Genomic DNA, 21081 nt, shown 5'->3' on the forward strand with positions numbered 1-21081 from the left:
GATTAACTTTAAATAACAGTGGTGAAAAATTCACTAGCACAGCTTGCGCCTAAACATTTCAGTTGTGTAATTACACACCCGCCAACCTTAAAAAGTTTAGAAATGCTACCGCCGATGCCAAAAAACACTAAAATTTGGTGGGAAATGCAAATATAGTCTTGTACGTCTACACAAGTGTCCAGGAAAGTGGACGGGATGATAACTGCAATGGTAGACCAATTAGTAAAGCACCGCACATGTATTGCGGAAGATGTGGGTTTGGCTACCATGTGCGGCAAGTTGTTTTTCACCCTTTTCTTTTCTCTTTTCCTTATTACGTTTACTTTTTCAATTAAACATAACAATTATCAACACCTATGCTATATTTAACTTCATTATCAGTTTCCTCATATGGTTGTGACTAACAAAATATTGAGACCCCCTCAGATCCCGTACCGCATTTACTCGAATCTAGGCCAACCTCGATTTTAAGCCGAGCCCCACAAGTCCGAAGCCAGAAAAAAAAAAGAAAAGCTTGCCTTGAATGTAGGTCGAGCTAAACAGCGAGGACAGCGTTCACAAAATGAAAACAGCATTTATTGAATATCAACATGCCGAACTCGTTCTACGTCATCATCACTGCTAGCCTCATTGCAATCTTCCTTATCACTGACATCTTCAAACAGTGCACTATATTCAGTACCATCAAGCGCATTAGAGCTGCACTTTTTGAAGAAGTGCACAATCAAAGTTCCTGGGTAAATGCCATTCTTGTTGCGGCACATGCAAAAAGCATCTCCTAATGCCCCCTCCAAAGACGGACGTTTTTCTCATTGATGCCAAAGTCCCACCCAGCTTGAATGTTTGACGATGCCTCTGCGGCTAGCACAACTTTTCGTTTGAAAGCTATAGTGGCATCGCCTGTTTGGTGCCATATTTATCAAGCTCACATGACAAAGCAAGCAGAAGAATATGGAGACAAACTCAGCAGTCAGAACTGGCAGTCAGAACCACCAAAACCAAGACCCAACAAAGACACGACCTCAAGAAAATCATTCACTCCCATCCAGGAACTGAGAAACAAATTTTGGAATAAATCAAGCGTAAACTTGTCGGAGACAATGCCCCCAAGGTTTCCGATCCATGACCGTACAAAGGCGAACCAAACCAAACCCTCGACAGCCCTTTTATGCTTCCTGAACTCCACGCCGCTCTTGCCAAATTGACCCGTAACACGTCGCCAGGAAATGACAAGGTGACCAACAGGATCCTACGAAACCTCCCAGACAAGGCCCTAAATGGACTCCTCGACTACATGAATAACTGCTGGGAAGAAGGTGAGCTCCAGGCAGAATGGAAGCACGCAGAAGTCATTATGATTCCAAAACCCAACAAGCCACTACAAATCAGCAAACTCCGGCTCATTTCCCTGACTTCCTGCGCTGGAAAGCTTCTCGAACACATGGTTCACGATCCCGCCTCACCACATACCTCGAAGACTCAGGACTCATGCCTGACACAATCTTGGGCTTCCGACAGGTCCTCTATGCACAAGATACACTCTTACAGCTCAAACAAGACCTCTTGGACTACTTAGAACCCCACAAAATGTTTTCTATTTTTGCAATAGATGTAAAAGGAGCCTTCGATAATGTGAAGCATGATGCAATCCTCCAGAATCTCCAAGACACAAACTGCGGAATCCGGACCTACTACTACGTACAGGACTTTCTCAAGGATCGCACGGCTACGGTGGGCATCAGCAAATTCAAAATGCCCAACAAAGGCACTCCACAAGGGTCAGTCATTTCACCTTCGTTGTTCAACCTCGCCATGATTAAGCTCCCGCAACAACTCGATGACATCAAAGGTTTAAGCCATGCAATATACGCCGACAATACAACGTTATCGACAAAAGCATCAACAACCGGTCGACAGAAAACTACCCTCCAAGAGGCAATCTATCAGATAGAACAGTACCTCTCAAGATGCGGTCTCCAGTGCACCCCCGAAAAATCAGAGCTACTTGTACTCAAGGCAAGGACCCGGGGAAGACCACCAGCCTACAACGCCCCAGATCCCAACGCCACACTCAATGGAATCGATATACCTCATGTTGACTCCCTCCACGTCCTTGGCCTCACACTACATAAAGACAGTTCTGGCGCAGCTACACTTCCGAAGCTTCAGAAGACCCTAACACAAGTAACTCATCTCATTAGGCGTATTACCACCCAAAGAAGATGACTTAATGAGCAAGAAACCATCCAATTATCCAAGCACTCCTTATAAGCCGGATCACATATGGCACCCTGTATCTACTCCTCAAGAAAGCTGAAATTGAAAAATACAACATCGTCATCAGAAAGGCATTCAAGAGCGCACTAGGATTTCCCAGTACAACCTCAACCACGACACTACTCAAACTTGGCTTCCATAACACCTGGGAAGATATGAGTGGAGCACACAAGGCCAGCCAGCTGGAACGCCTTAAGCTGACTCAAGCAGGAAGAGCAGTAGTTCACAAACTCGCATACACGTGATAGCCCGATAGCTGCCACTTCTCCGTGACTTTTTCTCAGTCGCTCCAATACCTCGAAACATGCATGCAACACGCCACAAAGATAAAACAAGCAAGAGTTCGAGCGCTAAGCAAGCAATACTCATGGAACCCCAACACGAGATATACAGATGCGGCAAAATACCCAGGTAGAAGAGCCTATGCAATTACCATGACCAACAACCAAGGGAATGAGCTAGTTGCTGTCACCATACCGGCCAGAAATCCAGAAAGGGCGGAAGAAGTGGCCATCATCCTCGGCATCGCCACATGCAAGGACACAGCAATCATCTTGAGCAACTCGCAAACGGCATGTAGAAACCTACAAAAAGGCCGAATCTCTGCCGCAGCAGTGAAAATTCTAAAAGAGATAACAAGACGCCAAGAGCTACCCGAAACCTACATCGTATGGACCCCAGGCCATGAACACCTGGCAGAAAACGAATCAGCACATGCTGTCTACAGCATACCAGCCGGGATTTCCTACCGCACAGGCTCCAGAAATCGACGAGGGTGGAGGACATTCCCATCAACTACGCCGTAATACTGCAACATTACCGACTCGAAAGAAGACAATATCCTTTACCACATCCAAAACTAAGCAAGGAAGAAGCCACTGCCCTCCACTGACTACAAACGAATACATATGTTCATGGAATTATCATGCACCGGATGCACCCCACTAAATTCTCATACCTACGCCAATACGTATTGTCATGTAACAGACATCCTCCAACACATGGTGTGCTCACACCGCGAGAAAAACAGTCAAGACGATGCCTCAGAACCGCTACAAGCGATCGAAGAAACGTGGGAGGCAACGTTAACGGCACAGAGCCTGGAGGATCAGCGAAGTCTGGTGGACCGGGCCCAGGCTGCGGCATTAGCCAACGGCTTTCTGGACTGAGAGGGCCGCCCAACTAGGGCGGAGAGAGAACACTTTCTCGCTGTTTCTAACAATAAAGGTTCATTCCTCCTCTTCCTCATCAGTTAAATGGCACGTTTTTTAAAATCCTTAAACCTAAGCCGACCCTAGAGTTTGGTATATGATTGTTTGAAAAAACTATCGGCCTAGATTCGAATAAATGCGGTAATTCTTCGTGCTCATTAAAAAATTGTTTTAAGATTCAGATGTTGACTGTTTTAGAAAATTGAAGGTTTCTTTTGTACAGATGAAATAAACAGGCTGGCACAGTCTAGCACAGCCATAGCAGCGCATGGCTGTCAGCGTGGCTGAGCGCATACACAGCCTGGACGCCCTGTTTTAGACCAACTGTGCAAACACCGGGCGAGCTGAGATGGCGTGGCATTGTGCGCTGTTTTCCCGCACGTTTAGTTCTGGAGGTTGTGTAATCTCCGAACTTCTGAGACGCATTGAAGCGAGAGGCAGACAAAGCATTCGCTGCCCATTGCCGGAGCTTTTCATGATAGCGTTGTCCCATTGCAGGCGACACCAAACACCATTAGCTGCGGGGGCGGAGTGGACGCAACACCGTGGCTGGCTTTGCATCGCACTACCGATGTGAAAATATTATAGACTCAGAATGAAAGCGTATCTTTAGCCGCCGACTCTCAAACTCAACGAAATATTCTTTTTTTCTCTCATTCAAGTTTGCTTTTTTCAATTGGCCAATAAACCTGTGCTTTGCAGCAATGTTTTATTTATTGCGTAGAATCTACGAAATAAATAAAACATTGCTGCAAAACAAGGGTCAACTATTAAACTGAGAACCGAATTGGTATTCAGTGCAACAGAACGTTACCAATTCATTAGTTTCAGAGGGATAGAAGCCCTTGATTTTATTCAACAGAAATCTTACTGATAAAAATATTTCCCAAAATATTAGAACTGAACTGTGATCAGTGCTGGCATACTAATTTGGCATTCCCTTAACTAAGAGTAAACTAGAGTATATCTTAATTTTATTGTACCTAAGTAACTGATAACTTGCCACATTCGTGTTTTGCAATGCTCGGAGACTCCCGAGATTGGTACAGCACCCTATTTTCTTGCCCAACATTTGTAAGCATTAAATTTTCAGATAATCTGCTTTTCCTTTCTTGATTCAATTCTAAGTCTATTAGGTATTCCCACACCCCTAATAATAAGCTCATTAGAGCTTATTATAAATAAATAAATAAATAAATAAATAAATAAATAAATAAATAAATAAATAAAAAGTGTTTACCTCATCAAAAATGCCTCGCTCAATGTCGGCACACCGCAAGGTGTCGTCGTAGCTTCCAGAGTAAATTTTCTGAGGCTCTTCGGGACGGATCCTCAGGCACATCAAACCAGAAGTGTGCGGAGTATATGTCTCAACCACATTTTCACTTGTGCCCTGGAATGAAAGAAGTATTTTTAACCCCAAGTTAGTTCACAAAGCAGGATCAAGAAAAAAGGCAAAGCAGAGAGTAGATGCAGCTGGAAGCAAACATGGTGGCAATCACTGATCCCGACTGCAATGTCTGAAGGCCAGCTAGTACAGTGAAATCTCATTACTACGTACTTCATAATAATTTTTTTCAGGTTAACGAAGGTTTGAAAAATCTGGCGTTATCAGCAAGCTTGACTCGTTATCTGCGCTCTGGATAAATGCACTGCTGCATGGTTAATTTGAGACAGTCGGTGCACGCTCCAGAATCGTCGTGTCATGATCGCCGCCACACTGCAGCATTGCATTTCGTCTTGTCGGCAGATAGAACACGCTCCTAGCTATGACCCATAATCTCATTAATAACAAAATTATTGTCAGTACGGTTTGTATGCATATCATGAGAAGATTACTTCTTCATATAAATACACATTTCGACTCTTAAGGTGTGGAGTTTGTCGTTGTTTGTGATTGGCATAAACGCATTTAAGGAGGATGTACTGCTTGCAATGCAGGTGATTCCCTTTGCTGAATTAATTTTTTTTTCTTCGCACGTTTCCGATACATTATTGCAAAAGTAACAAAGTATTTTTTGTGGTCACGAAATTCATTATATCGAGATTTCACTGTAACGTCCCACAAAAGTATGCCGGCAGGTATCTAAACGACACTTTTCACCAAGTGACCAGACAAGGACAAGGTGAACAGGCACAATGCTTCAGAATTGTTAGTCCAAGTAGCCACAACGAATAAGCACCAGTGTTGCAGTGATGTCGCAATGAGTGTTGCAAGCACTAACCTGCTACAGTTAAATCTCTGTACAACCCATAGATAGTGAATATATGCTTATAATGAATGTTAGATAAAATAAAAGTACGGTACCATATTTAGTCGAATCTAGGCCGATAGTTTTTTTCAAATAATCATACACGAAACTCTAGGGTCGGCTTAGATTCGAGAATTTTAAAAAACGCGCCAGTTTTTAACTGAAACTAATATACATTGCATAGTTAGCGCCATCTAGAAAAGTCAGTATTGCAGTCGCTACTAGCCACGCCAGTAGCCAACTGAAGTACACGAGGGACGTCGCCATTTTGACCTGCTTCGTATCGGTAGTATCATTTTAGCGCGCCGTGTGGCGTTATCGTAAAATGGCACCAAACAGGCGATGCCACTATAGTGCCGCTTTCTAACGAATACCGTATTTACTCGAATCAAACGCGCGCTTTTAACACGACCCTAAATCTGCGTTACCACATTGCCGTCGGCATTTCAAAATGGCTGCTTTGCACGCGCGCCTAGCTACCGTAGCATGCCACAGTTTCTTCCGTGTGCTTAGGCAATAGTCTACCGTCTGTCGTCACATTCTCTACGTCTGCTCTATCAGCATGGAGTACCGAGTTCATCATGATGCCGCATTTAAAAGGAAAGTGATCATGTGTGCGGAGACGGACGGAAATCAGGCCGCATCATGGGCGTTCGGAGAATCCGAAACTTGCGAGACTGGCGCAAACAGAAGGAGAGGATTTTTGCCAGCAAAGCAATGCTGAACGATTTCAGTGGACCGAAGCAGGACGTAATCTGCGACGATCCACTTCGGCGATACGATCGCCTTGGCCCTATCTTGAAAGCAATCTGCGACTGGGGAAAGTCCGCCGCGCGCTGTGTTGCATGCTAGCACGAAGGTCATTTCGCTCGCCGCGCTTCCAGCGTTTTGACAGTTCGTTTCCGCGGTCAACGAGCGAGATGTGTTCATATTTGCTTGTGCGCACGTGACACCATGCTTGTGAATTTATTTAGTAAGCGAATGTTTGTAACTTTATACGGCCGATAAAACTACTATCCTTACTTCGTATAGTGATCTACTAATTTGCTATCGCATTCGATGCATCGCCTTTCGGGCGAAACTGTGACTTTGTTTACTCATTGCAACTTCAGTGCATCCGGGAGGAAATCTTTTTCCAAATGACAGAAAGTTGTACTTCTGTTTGAAAGCATAAGATACGCGGTACTGTAAAGGACTTTTTTTTTTTTTTTTTTCGTCACGGAAAACGGGTGCGCGTTACGATCGAGGGCGCGTGAGAATAGAGTAAATACGGTAGCTATGCTAGCCGTAGAGGCATCGTCAAACATTCAAGCCAGGCGGAACTTCGGCATCGATAAGAAAAACGTCTGTCGTTGAAGGGGGCCACGGGAGATGCTTTTTGCGTGCGCCGCAACGAGGATGGCGTTTACCCAGGAACATTGATTGTGCGCTCCTTCGAAAAGTGCAGCATCTCTAACGCGCTTCATGGTACTGAATATAGTGCACTGTTTGAAGATGTCAGCAATAAGGAAGATAGCGACGAGGCTAGCAGCAATGGTGACATAGAATGAGCTCGGCATGTTCATATTTAATAAATGCCGTTTCATTTTGCAATGCTGTCCTCGCTTTTTGTTCGGCCTACATTCGAGGTACGTTTTTTTTTTTTTTTTTTTTCTGGCTTCGAACTTTTGGGGGGTCGGCTTACAATCGGAGTCGGCCTAGATTCGAGTAAATACGGTATTTTCATGTCTGATGCGGTTTCACTGTAACGAAGTCCGACTGTAAATAAGTTTGCAATGAAACTGCACTCGAACCTCTCTATAATGAAGTTGAAAGGGAGCCAAAATTACTTTGTTATATCCGTTACTTCATTATATCCATTATTGCCATTTACTGCAATATATGGCCAATGGGTTGCACAATTCGTAAACAAGGAAATAATAAGACAGCATTGCAGCCCGCGGAACCGCTACATGGCCATGCATGCGATGAAATTTGAATTAAACAACAAAAGAATGTTGGGTATGTGCAACACGCCAAACACAACTCGGCACCTGAAGCGACAGCCTTTAGAAGGCTGCCTTCTCTTCCATTGTGATATTCTATCACGTCCGCTTTCCACTTGGCTCGTCGTGGCCGAGTAGCACGTGGCACGCAGCACAGCGCTCCGCTGTGTGACCAAGGAGGCAAGCGAACTTCGCCGCGCCGGCTTGGCTCGTGGCCTGCGAGACTGCATAGTTGCCAATGCGACCTCGGAGGCCACGCTCAACTTCTAGCCCGCGTGGCACACCGCAGGGAGAGGAAGAAGCGAATGCACGACCTGGGCATGGCCCATGAGATTGCGCCGGGGAGGTCTCAGAGGCCAGGCCCAGCTGCACTAATCTGATGCACCGCGGCGCGTAGCTACGCAGCATGGCGCGACTCGCGCAGGCTTGCGCGTGACCCGCCAAGATTGCACCGGGAGGTCTCGGAGGCCTCGCCTAGCTGCGCATGCCTGTGCAGCGCGCGAAGGTGTATACACTAATATTTCACACAGCGTGGCTGGCTTGCGCAGCCAGGCACGCGCAAGACAGAGGGGTCAGTGGAGAAATGCGATAGTGAGCTCGATGATGTATTCAACGAGGAAGTTTTTAACTGTCATGGCGAACGTGTGCCGAACCCTGCGGAAAGCGATGTTCTCGGCGTGCAATCCATTGACAGAACAATTTCACTTCGTTAAAACAAGGTTTGAAATACATGGATCTCTATGGGGAATTCAAGGGGAACTTCTATCCCGTTTCGTTATAATGAGATTCGAGTGTAATTCCAACACATCAGCACGTTTCTTCGCTACATAATATGTGCAGACTCAAAGTTGTTGCCAAGCACAAACAAACCCCCAAAACACCCAGTGCTTGGCCATCCCTGACCCTTGCGCAAAGAAAAAAAAATGCGGTTTGTACACCAAGGCAATAATAAATACATGCAACCAGATGCTGTAAGCACCTCAAGAAGCCATTGGTGATTTAGTGACGTCTCATGTGAAAACCACTTGTTTAATTTTACTTACCAGCTTCAGAAATCCAAAATTTCCAAGCTTGTCACCAGCAAAGACAAGAGTGGCTGTCAGGGATGGGTGAACAACCATGGCCGTGATGCGAGCTGGAACCACTTTCTGCACAGTCGTGTCGTCAACTTGCAGGTTCATCATCCTGTCAAGCATTCTGCAAAGCAGGAAGTGAACCCTTGTGAAAAACACACACACGCACCCACATAGCAATCGCTGACCATGAGCTTCTGCTATTAATGTAATTTGTATACCAGGGGCTGTATTGTTAACGATTCATTTCATTCTCCATTATTTCTGCCCTTGACAAGTGGCTAACTTGAAACCAAGGTTTATTAGAGGGGTGCGCAAATATTCTAAACTTTTGAATAACGAATTGAATAGTCACTATTCGTAAATGTGAATAGCTTTCTAATACTTTTCTAATATTTTAAAACGTCAACTGTGCCCAAATTAACATAGAATTGGAGCAAAAGTACGGTAAATTTTCACCCCTTTGGAGCATGGTATAGAAATCAAACATGACAAATTGCATAGTGGAGCAGGCTACGTTGCTTAGGTAGATATTTTACAGGCTGTACAGTGATCATTCGCACTGTCTGAAGAGCCCTGTGCATGCGAAGAAACTAACTGTTTGCTTCTAATGCTCCACCCGTGCAAAGGGACACTAAAGGCAAATATTAAGTCAAGCTGAAGTGATAGATTAGTGCACGAGAAGGTCTAAGGCATCAATATTATCGCAATGAGAGCTTTAGTAATCAAGACACTGAGGTGAATGCAGCGTACGATTACAAACTCCCCCAGGACATTCAAGTAGTACTAGCCCAATGACGAAGACACTCCTCATAATAAATCTGTAACTAGTACTCTACCACTCGTAATAAAAAGATAATTGTATTGCATTATAAGACGGAAGATAACGCTACTTGTCCAGTTCTATTTGATTTTTTAGAAAAAAAAAAAAAACTCGTCAACGTTACCCTTGACAATGACGTAAGTGGTCGAATGGTTTAGTTTTTTCCACTCAGCACTGCCCAAGCTCTCGCATTTCAATAGTTTTTGTTATCGCGAAGTGCTTCACTGGTTTCGCTGACTCGCGAAACTCGCATAAACTGCAAGTAGCACAGAATGCCACATCCATGTGATATCGCGGGTTTCCTAAACGGTCCCCGCCACTTGACCAAGAGCAGCTGTAGTGACGTATCCAACGCTCTGTCTTGGCTCGGTTTCTCCATGGCCGCACTGTTTACGTTCTGCACAGAAAACCGTGGCGCAATCTGTGGGGCACCATTTTACTCACCGGCGGCAATAAAGGACGGTGATGGTGTGTGCAACGTCCCCACTCAAAGGCAGGCGAGTTGAATTGCACTAAGGTATGCAGACACAATTTTATCGTAAACCAAGTCCTTTTTTGGCACAATACAAGTATTGCGAGGTCTCTGAAGTACATATTCCAACTGTCCACTTCGTCTTATTATTTGCCTTTAGTGTTCATTTAATAAACAATGCTTTATATCATAGTATGTAATGACAGAAACTTGCTAACATTAAGAATACAGAGATGCGGACATCATAGTACAGTGTAGACCGCTTATAACGTAAATTGCCGGAGTCGCAAATATCCGCACTATAAGCGGTAACGCACTATAATCAAAGCAACAATTTTCAAGGCCCGCACATATGCAAAACATGTCCACCGAGCCGCCACGCGTATGCAACAGTCGAGGAATGCGGCTAGAACGTTTGCATTCAATTTACAGTCGAATCTCGTTAATTCGAAATAATTCACGCGGCGGCACCCCTCCGGCGCCGCCATAGAGTAAAAGCTTAGGAGCTCAATGTCGCGCACGAACAAAACAAAAAAAAAGACAGAAAAATAAAACGCGGCGGCAATTTTACCCTCTTTCAAATGGCAAGGTCGCCGATTCTGCGTTGCGCCGGAAGATGCGTGTACGTGCTGACGTCTCAGCCACGCTACCGTAGCCATGATGAGAAAATCGCAGTGAACCCTTCTTTCTCCTTCATGCTTCCTCTACTTTCTAGTCACGTGTTGACCTTGCACGCTGCGGCTACGGCGCAGAGGGAAGCAGCGGCGCTGTCCCAGGCCAGCCAACGAAACTGCCCACGCCGGCAAACGCCCGCTTCCCGATAACGGCAGAAAACGAAACTTCGGGGAGCTGGCGCCAGGCAGTCTGTAGCGGCGACGCCTGCACGGCGGCGGGCGCGCACGGTGACAGTCGAAAGTGAGGGAGCTACGAGGGAGGGCGAGGGGAGCCACCGAAGCGGCGCAGTTGCCGAGGCGAAATCCGCTTCCCTGACGCCCTCCTCCCTCACATTCCACGGTCGCCGCGTGCGCCCTGCACCATGCCATGCCGGCGCCTGCCCGCTCCCTGAAGTTTCGTTTACTGCCGTTATCGCGAAGCGAGCGTTGGCCGGCCCTCGCTCGCTATGCGCGCTGTGATATTTCACGACTCGGACTCAAGATTCGGGTTTCAGCCTCACTGGCTGTTCGTTCGCACCACGTGCCCTTCTCCTCCAACTTCGTCTCTCTTTCTTCCTCGGGCACTCCTTGGTGTGCCCGTTTGAGGGGAGCGTTCGCCATCTCCGATGACTTCCGTACTCCCAGGCATCCGCACTGTAACCGGTATTTCGTTTCCCGCAACTGCACTATAAGCGATACATGTATACATGGAGTGCTATGGGAAAATTAATGGGAGTCTGAAAAGACCGCACTATATCCGGTCCTGCACTATAAGCGGTTACATTATAAGTAGTCTATACTGTATATTAATTGTGATAATGGCTGTTTATTATTTGAAGACTACTTGAAAAGTATTCGATATTCAATTCGTATCTGGGAAGACATAAATGGGAAGCAACACCAAAACAGGTTTGTACAAAATCTATTATAAGAAATTATTCAGGGCGCCCTTGAGGCTTGTCAGTAACCTTTTGGAGGTTTCGAGGCCCATAACCTTCACTTAACAAAAAAAAAAAAAAAAAAAAAAAAAAAAAACAGAGTGTAAAAAGACATGTCAGTACCCTTTTAAGTCAATGGCAATGTGTGTGTCAAAAATCAGATGAAAGAAAAGAAGCACTGACGTTTCAGCGTCTCTTGACAGAGGCTCCAAGGCAACTTGACTGAGCTCTTCCTTCACCATGACCTCACAGAGGCAAGACCTGCCACCTTCATCGACACCACTCTGAGCAACCTCCTTGAAATTAAGTGGTCCTTCTCTCACACGCTCTTTAACTGGCTCCTGTAGGGGTGAAAACATTAAAGGTTCTAGAGCCCAAATTTGTGCTTTTCCCGCAACATCAATCTGAAATGGAGGATGTCACACACTTCATTTGATGCCAAATAGCTTGCGAGTAACCTTTACGCAGTGTACAAAGCTGGCAGAATGAAATGCATCAATTTAGAGCTAACTAATGTGCGTACTATCATTTGTATAGTCTACTATTTGTGTGACAATGGCCTAATTGTGGCCCGTACGCTTGCATAAGAGCCCGTATCATCTTGAAGTGTCCAGATTTGTAGCGACATGAAATGGTATTCTCGAGTAATTGCACAGATTGAGTGTTTTACTAAAAGTTTCCCTGTTGCATTTCATTCTGCGACCATAGTACTCATGCAAAAATGCATACATGCACAAGGTGCTGTTGAGGGGCCAAGTGTTTACAAAGGACATTACATGATCTGACTACATATAACAGAACTGCAATACACTGCAAAGAAATTATTGCAAAAATGCAGGATGTCACAGAAGTTTGCAATACAGGTGGACAATTCACTTTGCAGTTCAAGCACACAGCTCTTGCTAAGTCTGACAAAAATGTGCGATTACACACTTTTTGTGCAATTTAATCTCAGGACTTTGTTTCTTATACTTTCGATGCCTTCGTCTGAGACAGCGCAAAATTTGCAGCAACAGAGACCAAAGAGAGATTTAAAAAGAGACAACCAAGTACACAACAACAGATGTTCCACTCTGTCTCTAGTGGATGCCCGTCATCTACTCTTGACAAGGAAGACTGCTTGTCAAAGTGCACTCAGTGACATTAAGAAGTGACAAACTTGACTAAGAGCGATGGCTCACAGACAATGTGTTTCACAAGTTGCTGTTGCAGTATCTGCACGAAATGGGCCTTTATGCTGCATAATCAGAAGAAGCCTATTTTACGTCCACTGAATGACAAAGCCCTCAGTCATCGTTTTACAATTACTGCTGCCTGAGACCAGCTGACACCATTCTAGGAATAAATTGCAGCGAGGTATGCGACCGGGCTGGTTGGTGTTGATCCATGATGTTCCTTTGCCTATGTTCGCGCTGACAAAACCATCATGGACCATTCAATTCCCTATTTCATCTCACCACCTAGCTCTCTGCAGTCCTCGACTGCGCGTCCCTTCCCTTCGCATTACACAGACGGCCCAACTTTATTTCTTCTAGAATATTGGCTACCCCCGTCTGCTCTTTAATCCACACCGCTGTCTTCCTCCATGCTTATCTATAATTAATTTCAGTTCCACATTAAGCTGTGTGGCAACTCATGTGAAGGAAGGAGAAGAAAAGATTACTCACGTATGCAGTTTTCATGCACCTTGTAGTTTAATGACAGTGAGCAAACTTGACGCAGCATGCCATCTTAAATAGACAAATATTTAAAATTTTGGTTCACGCAAATGTCGTAACAGACATCAAATTGCTTTTGAAGGTGCTGCAACTAATTATCTATGCTGGCAGTTCTTTTCTACCTACTGTCCTTGCCTGCCGAGAAGAAGTGTGAACTTCGTAAAATGGACTCTTGTTTCTCATGTCCCTCCACTTCTCTGTACGTCAATGCACGATGACTTAGTATCACTTTACCTGGTAGAAAGAGACGTGATTCTCGGGTAGAGCTGGCTTGTTCTGCAGTCGCAGGCTTTTCCTGGCTGCCACAGGCTCGACATCCTGCCTTGGCTTCTTCCTGTAATTGCTGCGACATGTAAGCAAGTGAAACTATGCATCTTGAATGAGTGCAGCATGCTATTGCTGAAATAAGGCACTCAGACACAAAGAAAGGACAAAGACTACACTGGGAAAGTGTGATCCAGTGCTGCGCTTGTACAGTGTCATCGTCGTTTTCTTCTGTGTACGAGTGCCTTATTTCACAGTGCTACCATCATTTAACATGTACAACCAACCCAAACTTCAGCTCTTCTAGAAACTATACTCGTTGGTGAAACTTTTCTTTCTGATTTGCTTTCCGATTCAGCTGTTTCCACCACATAAATTCCAAGGATGCTTTTTGACAATGATGCACAGATTTGACATTTTCCATGAGAAGGTTAAGAAAATTTAAAGTATGACACCAAAATAATTGTTCATTATTCTTTTTTAATTAGGTTTTGTAATATCAAGGTTTAAGTGTACATGGAGAGCATAGAACTGGTGCTGGTCTTAGATACCTACAAAGTAAACATGCCATAAGCACCGACTGGCTTCTGAAATTGCAATCGGCTCGCTGTTAATTTTAATTAAACATAAATTGTTATTATTAGTTAACTAAAGGGATAATTAGCATGTGTACACCTTCTTGCATGAATAATATCTGTCCATAGAAACACACAAAAGAATATTCTAAAGGCATCTGCGCAACATGTTCAATGGTGGCTAGATATACAGTAGAATCTTGATTATACGAATCTCATGATGGCGCAAAAAATCTGATATCCCAATGCAAAAAAAAAAAAAAAAATAAGGCAATTGCCAATTTGGCCAACATTTTTATTTGCAATTTATTTATTTTTTAGCAATCCTAAAGCATTCCTGTACCTTATGATGAAATATTACGGAGAAATACTCAGCGAATTTAAGGAAATTGCACTTTTTTATTGTGCCGACTTCGTACTTGCAATGAAAATTAGGTTGTGGGTGGTGATATCACAGTTGATCGCACGGCTTTCTGTTAATGCAGCGCTACCACTGCCGTTAAACACATGCGAATAGAGCTTCATATAGCCGCAGCGTCGTATTCCTCCATGAATAAGTACATCAATAAATAAATCAATCAATCAAAAGCCAACGCGAGAAGGGAAAACTAGCACCGCAATTCATTACAGTAGTCACGTGGCGTGCAGGGAATGTGCCTATTGGCTGATCCTGATTTTAATTACTGGTGTGCTTGAATCGCGTGGTTATCTCATGTTTCTTTCGTTGCTGCGTCTAGCTGCTGCCTTATGGTGATAAAGACATGATTTGTGCAAGATAAGGAAATCTGTTCATTTGCCGTGGCAAGAATACTTCGCATCGTGCAATATGACGAGTGCAAAGGTAGAAAAAGTTCGAATTGTCATTGGGCACCAAAGACGCTGAAAGGAGTGCAATACAGAGATAAGACTACCCACAGAAGCCAATCAGCTGATTCGGCTGACATGTGCATGATACTGGTAAAGCTAAGGATTGCATAGAAATGAAAAGAAAGCAAAGACAGCTTTGTAAAGAAAACAAAGCAAAAGCTTTATTTTTGGGAAGGATGGGGGACAGCGTGATAGTTCATATCAACCACCATGGTGCGAAAAGTGGTTTGCAACATTCAACATTTAACACGACGTAAGCTAATGGACTACAGTCAGGACTCGTGAAAAATTCCTATCAACCCAAAATCTGTATCAGGTGCGATATCAGCGAAATTCTACTGTAGGTCAGGGTAACATTGCCACAGCATGTTGGGAAGCTGCCTGTCTTTAGCCTTCTTGCATGAATTACACAAGTAATTATGGTTCGTTACAGGTCTTCCAGAAAACAAAATTGAGGGTTTTCAAGGACTTACGAGGCCTTGACAAAGCATTTCCAAGAATCAAAACACCAGGACGCCCGACAGCTTGAAAACAGAGCACTGTCCTAAACAATGAGCATACATTCTTTTAATGCGCATGGATGCTCGTGTAGCCTTTTTCCCACAAACCATCACCAGATATAACAAACAAGATGACTCCCGAATACAAAGACGCTAATCGGATTGAACTGGCTTAACGCTTGGCTTGCATAAACCTCGCGGTCGGACACACAAATAAAAGCTACTGAGCTTAACCGAAACCACAATTTCAAGGATTTTAAAGCGAAGCTTTCTTTGGCTCTTTACCCTGCTTGGCTAATCCCCCAGAAAGGGCATGAGCCACTAGATGGGTGCCCAAATAGACAATCAGGACAAGAGGCAAGAAGTGAACAAATGGGCAGCATGAAACGGAAAAAGCAGACTACAGAGAAGTGAAGTCAGCGCCAGAAGCAGCGAAGTGTGGAGACAAAAGCTATGTGAACAAAGTGGGTGGACCGGTCGTTGCATTGATTGAGGAGCATAGAGCTACACAGAAATGAATAAGTGACAACGTATCCGCAAACATCAAAGAAAGCTTCGCTTATCACTGATTTCCAGATAAGCGTTGGATCCGCCGTTTGCTTTTAGGTACTCCGCGAAGCTTATGCGCTTTCAAAGCCTCGACAATGCCATTTTCACACGTTTCTTAAGGACTGCAACGAGCCCTGGCATTGTAGTCGGACATGAAACCACCAAGGTACAAAAATTCATGCCTCCTATGCAGACCCCGCAAACAAGAAAATATGCGATACCACTCTTATAATTCACATAGTTGTGCACTGCTCCAAAACAAAATTTCAACACAAGCCATGCAGGGAAAATGCTTACGCTGAAGGTGACGGCTTGGCAGGTGCTTGTACTCGAGGAGGCACCACTGAAACCTTTAACTGAAAAAGAAGGAAGTATGCCAGGCCACATTAATATATATGGCAGGAGTTACTCTACAGTAGCGACATTAGTGTTGAGAAACGAAAAGCTCTTCAAGCAAGATAATGAACTTAAGGAGCTGATTAAAATGAAAAAAGAGAAAGCAAGTTTTTTTTCTTGTCTAACTTTCTTTAGCTTTCATCAATTAACCTTTTAACCCCCAATGCCGAGCTGTACTCGTCATGGGAGGTCGTAGAAATATCGCCAATGACGAGTCATGCTAGTTCAGCCCGATATGTTGCTCCCATTACCAAAGACGAGTTAGGATCGGTAATTGACTTTGGTTTAAATTTTCAACACTAGAGGACGGTAAAGTAGAAAACAAGCAATCAAGTATTAAGTAATATATTTTCAGATTCAGAATGGCCTCAATAAAATTATTTTATTAAAAAAATTCGAAATTTGGTACGTTTTCCTGTGATTAACTTCGAGGTTAATGGGTTACCCCCACACAGCCCACACACTATTCCACATCAACGGGCCCACAAAAATGGCTAAATGATCCACCACATCACAAGCACCTTTCCTACAAACGGGGAGCCAATTTAGACTCTCTGAAGAGTAACCTGTGATACTTCGCCTCAATCCCTTCATAGGCCTTGAAGTCATCCCCATAAAGACGTTTTCACCACCACCACCACATCATCAAAATGTTTTTAATTAAAATCTGGCGTCTTATGTGCCAAAACCAAGATATGATTATGAGGCACGCCATAGTGAGGCACTCAGGATTAATTTTTTGCCACCAGGGGTTCTTTACCAAGCACCGAAATTTAAGTACACGAGTATTTTTTTGCATTTCACCCCCATTGAAATGCAGCCACCATGGCCTGGATCGAACTTGCTACTTTGAGCTCAGCAGCACAATACCAGTTGCTGGGCTACCCGCAGAAGGTCGATTATGAATAGAGCCAACTAAACCTACTGATTTTTGTTATGAACCGCAATGCACTTGAAAATAATTCTGTGCTAGGAAGTGCAGAATTAAACAAGGCCACACACGTCTGCAATCAGATTTCACAATATCTTCCAAGAAGAGCACATGAAATACAAAGGCCAAGAGCTGTGTGCAAACATACCTCGTCGACACCGAGAGATTCCAGAAAGGCCATCTTTTCCGCAATGTTCTTCTGAATCAGTGATCGGTAAGACTCTTCCTTTTCCTAAAATATTGTGGAAAGAAGAAAAAGGAAACGTTAAGGAAAGGTCATGATTACCACAGAAAGAATGAAATGTATAGTGTGGTCCACTCACTATTCACCCTTTAACGCCGGTCGCTACAAATTCGCGACATACCAACTAAGAGCAGCCTATGCCCTGGCAGTATGTTTTCTGGCTTCCGGTTGCCACGCATTTGCGACAAACAATGCTTTAGCACTGACATGCGGCACCGTCTAGGAGCAATAGCGGGAGACTGGCAGCTATCGTTCGGAGTCGTGATCGAATAGGTGCTCACATGTGCAGCATTAACTATTTTCTACAGTTTTTCAGAACATAAAGAATCTCAGTTCATGCTTAAAAAATTTTCTTCGCATTGTTTACATCCCAGAGATTACGACGGGTATGTAGTAGCGAGCTTGAGAATACAGTTGATCATTTTGCATTACCGCTTTGGCCACAGTGCGACATTCCGCATTTGTTGCACTCAATAGCCGCCACACAATGTTGGCCGAAGATTAGGACAGTGCCGTTGTTTTTCAGCAGCGAAATGGAGGCCTCGTACGGTAAGAAGGTGCTTCACACACGTCTTCGACCGGAGGATATAAGTGATGACAGCTGCGCAAGAGGAAGAAAAGTCGTGTGAAGTTTGTGCTTGTAGGCACTGGTGTAGCCAGATTTTTTTTTTTTTTTGGTTGTGAAGGGCCCGCACATGACCGGGGTAATGGGGAGGGGCAGGCGGGTGTTCTCGCACAGTTTTGTGCTAGGTATCCCTGCTACACAGAAATTTCGATGGGAGGGGGGCACATGCCCGGTGTGCACACCTTTGATGTTAGATCACGTGGTGATGCGTCCTGGTGTGCGCACCACGTGATTTTTGCTCACATGGTCACACATTCATTACTTGCCTCAGCTGCCCCCGTGCTTACAATGAATGTGCATGACAACCCAGTGTGGCTCAGCAAGCCGGTTTTGGGGATAATGTAGCCGGGAATCGTGTGGATGACATGACATGCTGGCCACATCTTCAAAGGACAAGTGCTTTAGGTGCTCATTACGCCCTGTCCAAACAGCACAAGCAGCCTATACGATGCTTGTGCTAAAGCAGGCCCATAAATGTATTTTACGCTGGCCAAACTTTCCGCTCATGAATTTTGAAGCAGCAGTTTCTCATGTTTCAGACTCCGTAACGTTCCTCGGTGCGGTCACTGAAAAGGGTTTATACAAACTTGTTTAGTGGCACATTTTGCTGTCCGTTGTGCATGCGCTTATGGTGTGCCCTGTTAGGCCATGTCCCCAACATGTACACTGAAATTGCTCCGCTCTGGCCTGTCTCACCCATGATGCAGCACCGGCACCTTTTCCAGGCTAGTTTTGAGCACTGGGCTCCCCAGCAGGTGACCTCTTGTTTTCTGTGGGGAACGAAGGACTCGTCTTCCCTCCGTGCAGACAGTTTGCCTGCCACCTACTACAATGCTCAACGCAATAAACAAACTATCACCCATTCCAGGCTGTCTGTGCCTTTTAGACAACCACGAGTTATGCAGTGTGTCCATTGTGCCAATGACTTAGTGCCAACAGCTTACCAATATAGAAGGCACAATAGAGAAAAAGAAAGAAAAATATAAGAACTAAAAAGATATTCAATGTTCCTATTTTGACAAGGCAGGAGTGCTAGCTCTGCAACTCTGAAACTTGACCAACACTGTGCAGTTGCTAAGCATAGGTCACACCATGAAGGCAGCATAGCAGTAGCAGATTAAGTTTGACCTACTGGAGACCTTTGACATGCACCCAAATCATGGTAAACGAGAGTTCTTGCATTTCACTCCAATCAGAACGAAGCTGGGAACTGAACCCACAACTTTGTGCTCATAAGCGGAAGGATTGTGCGGCAACTCAACCATGTGAAAATTTTAACATAATATCACACTGTCATGTTCACTACTTGTGTTACATGATATTGAAAAGTGTGACACTATGCCTTGGAGTCTCCACACGCGTTCTTGTAGCGCATACACTACAAGTGCAAATGTCAATGAATAGAGAAATGTTCAAAACGCTAATGAAAGCTACCTTCTCAACTTTCTGTTCCTGTCCGGTTTCGTTTTCATCTGCAGGTCGCTTCTTTTTCTTGGCAGAGTGCTCCTTGTCATCCTGTACAGAACAAACAAGGCAGACACCAAGCTTGAAGAAAGCCATTCAGATTAATTAACTCACAAATATATATATGCTACAAAGCAAGCAATGAAGCAGTGCTCTGAATGCTTGCTAGTTCACTGTTAGATGCATCGAATGTTGCATAGACAAAAAAAAAAAAAAAAGGCTTTTTCTGGCTTAGCCACTTGCTTATTAAGGCTCAAATTTTGGACAGCAGTGGCATGCTGTAGCAATTTGGTCCACTTTAAATACCACATTTCGGTACAATGGTATTTTGCGGTGATGCCGCATCATTAATAAGAGAAAGAATCCGCAGCTTCAACTCAATGACTGCATTAAGCAGCTTCACTTTACATGACCCCTTTACAGGGCCTTCACATGATCTAATAGCCCATGCAGTGGCAGTCATACATGCAAGATTAGGCGCCACTGTGTACTGCTGGTTACTATCACATTGTGCACTTGCAAACAGGATACTGCACCTGTAACAGAATACACCACCACACGCCAGCTATTTGTAAAAAACGAGCATTAACAAGCTTTCAATGCATTCCAACAAGTTAATGCAGTAAACCTATATTTGGGTAAATTTGAAAACAATTGAGTCAGTTGTTCGCCTAGGATCCCAAGCGCACATGACGCCAACAAGAAATAGTTTTGTCACCGCTGCACGTTTTGTTGCAACGCGAACAAAGTTCAGGCGCCGTGCAGACGCTATGGTGCTTCGACGTCCTGCACAATCGCACGAAGTGAAACCGCAACGCTCTAGTACGCACCCGCTCTCTCCCTCTTCTTGTCGTCGACTCTTCTTTTGCCCCCGCCTTCAGCAAACGCTTGAGGGTGAGCCTCGCCTGTCAAATGAAGCAAGAGGTAGCGCGGTGGCCATGGGTAACGCCGCAATAAGACGCTGCAGCAAAGAAACAAAATACGAGCACTCACTGAAATCCGCGTGGACGGACCGTAGAATGACGATGACACGGTACTCATGGTGAATTCAAACTCGACTGCCACAGTAAGATGGCAAAATACTACTTTTTCAGGCGCGTATGCCGAGACGTTTCCGCAAACTTTGCACGCGCAACTTTCACATGCTGCGACTTGCCGCCCGTTTTTGCGCGCGAACAGCCAAAGTGCCCAAAGCGGACCAAAGACCCGGTCATGTGAATTAAGTTCCGTCGTGTAAATCGTTATCTCTTACTTATTTAATTTG

General features: G+C 44.5%; 1 protein-coding gene across 2 annotated transcripts in view; it reads right to left on the reverse strand.

The window, feature by feature from the left end:
- The window catches only part of LOC119433115 (WD repeat-containing protein 76), a 37637-nt gene extending 16634 nt beyond the window's left edge, over positions 1-21003 (reverse strand). The window contains exons 1-9 of one of the 2 annotated variants that reach the window (XM_049658895.1): positions 20811-21003; positions 20648-20722; positions 19788-19868; positions 17633-17716; positions 16455-16513; positions 13637-13736; positions 11868-12025; positions 8769-8922; positions 4729-4881 (exon numbers count right to left, since the gene is read on the reverse strand). In XM_049658895.1, coding sequence (XP_049514852.1) covers positions 4729-4881; positions 8769-8922; positions 11868-12025; positions 13637-13736; positions 16455-16513; positions 17633-17716; positions 19788-19868; positions 20648-20722; positions 20811-20858 — 912 coding nt within the window. In that variant the 5' untranslated portion in view covers positions 20859-21003. Of the gene's footprint in view, positions 1-4728; positions 4882-8768; positions 8923-11867; positions 12026-13636; positions 13746-16454; positions 16514-17632; positions 17717-19787; positions 19869-20647; positions 20723-20810 lie in introns of both variants that reach the window. The other variant, XM_037700258.2, reaches the window with a different exon arrangement.
- Positions 21004-21081: the final 78 nt, after the last annotated feature.

Source organism: Dermacentor silvarum, chromosome 11, assembly GCF_013339745.2.
Source record: "Dermacentor silvarum isolate Dsil-2018 chromosome 11, BIME_Dsil_1.4, whole genome shotgun sequence".
Classification (NCBI taxonomy): Eukaryota; Metazoa; Arthropoda; class Arachnida; order Ixodida; family Ixodidae; genus Dermacentor; species Dermacentor silvarum.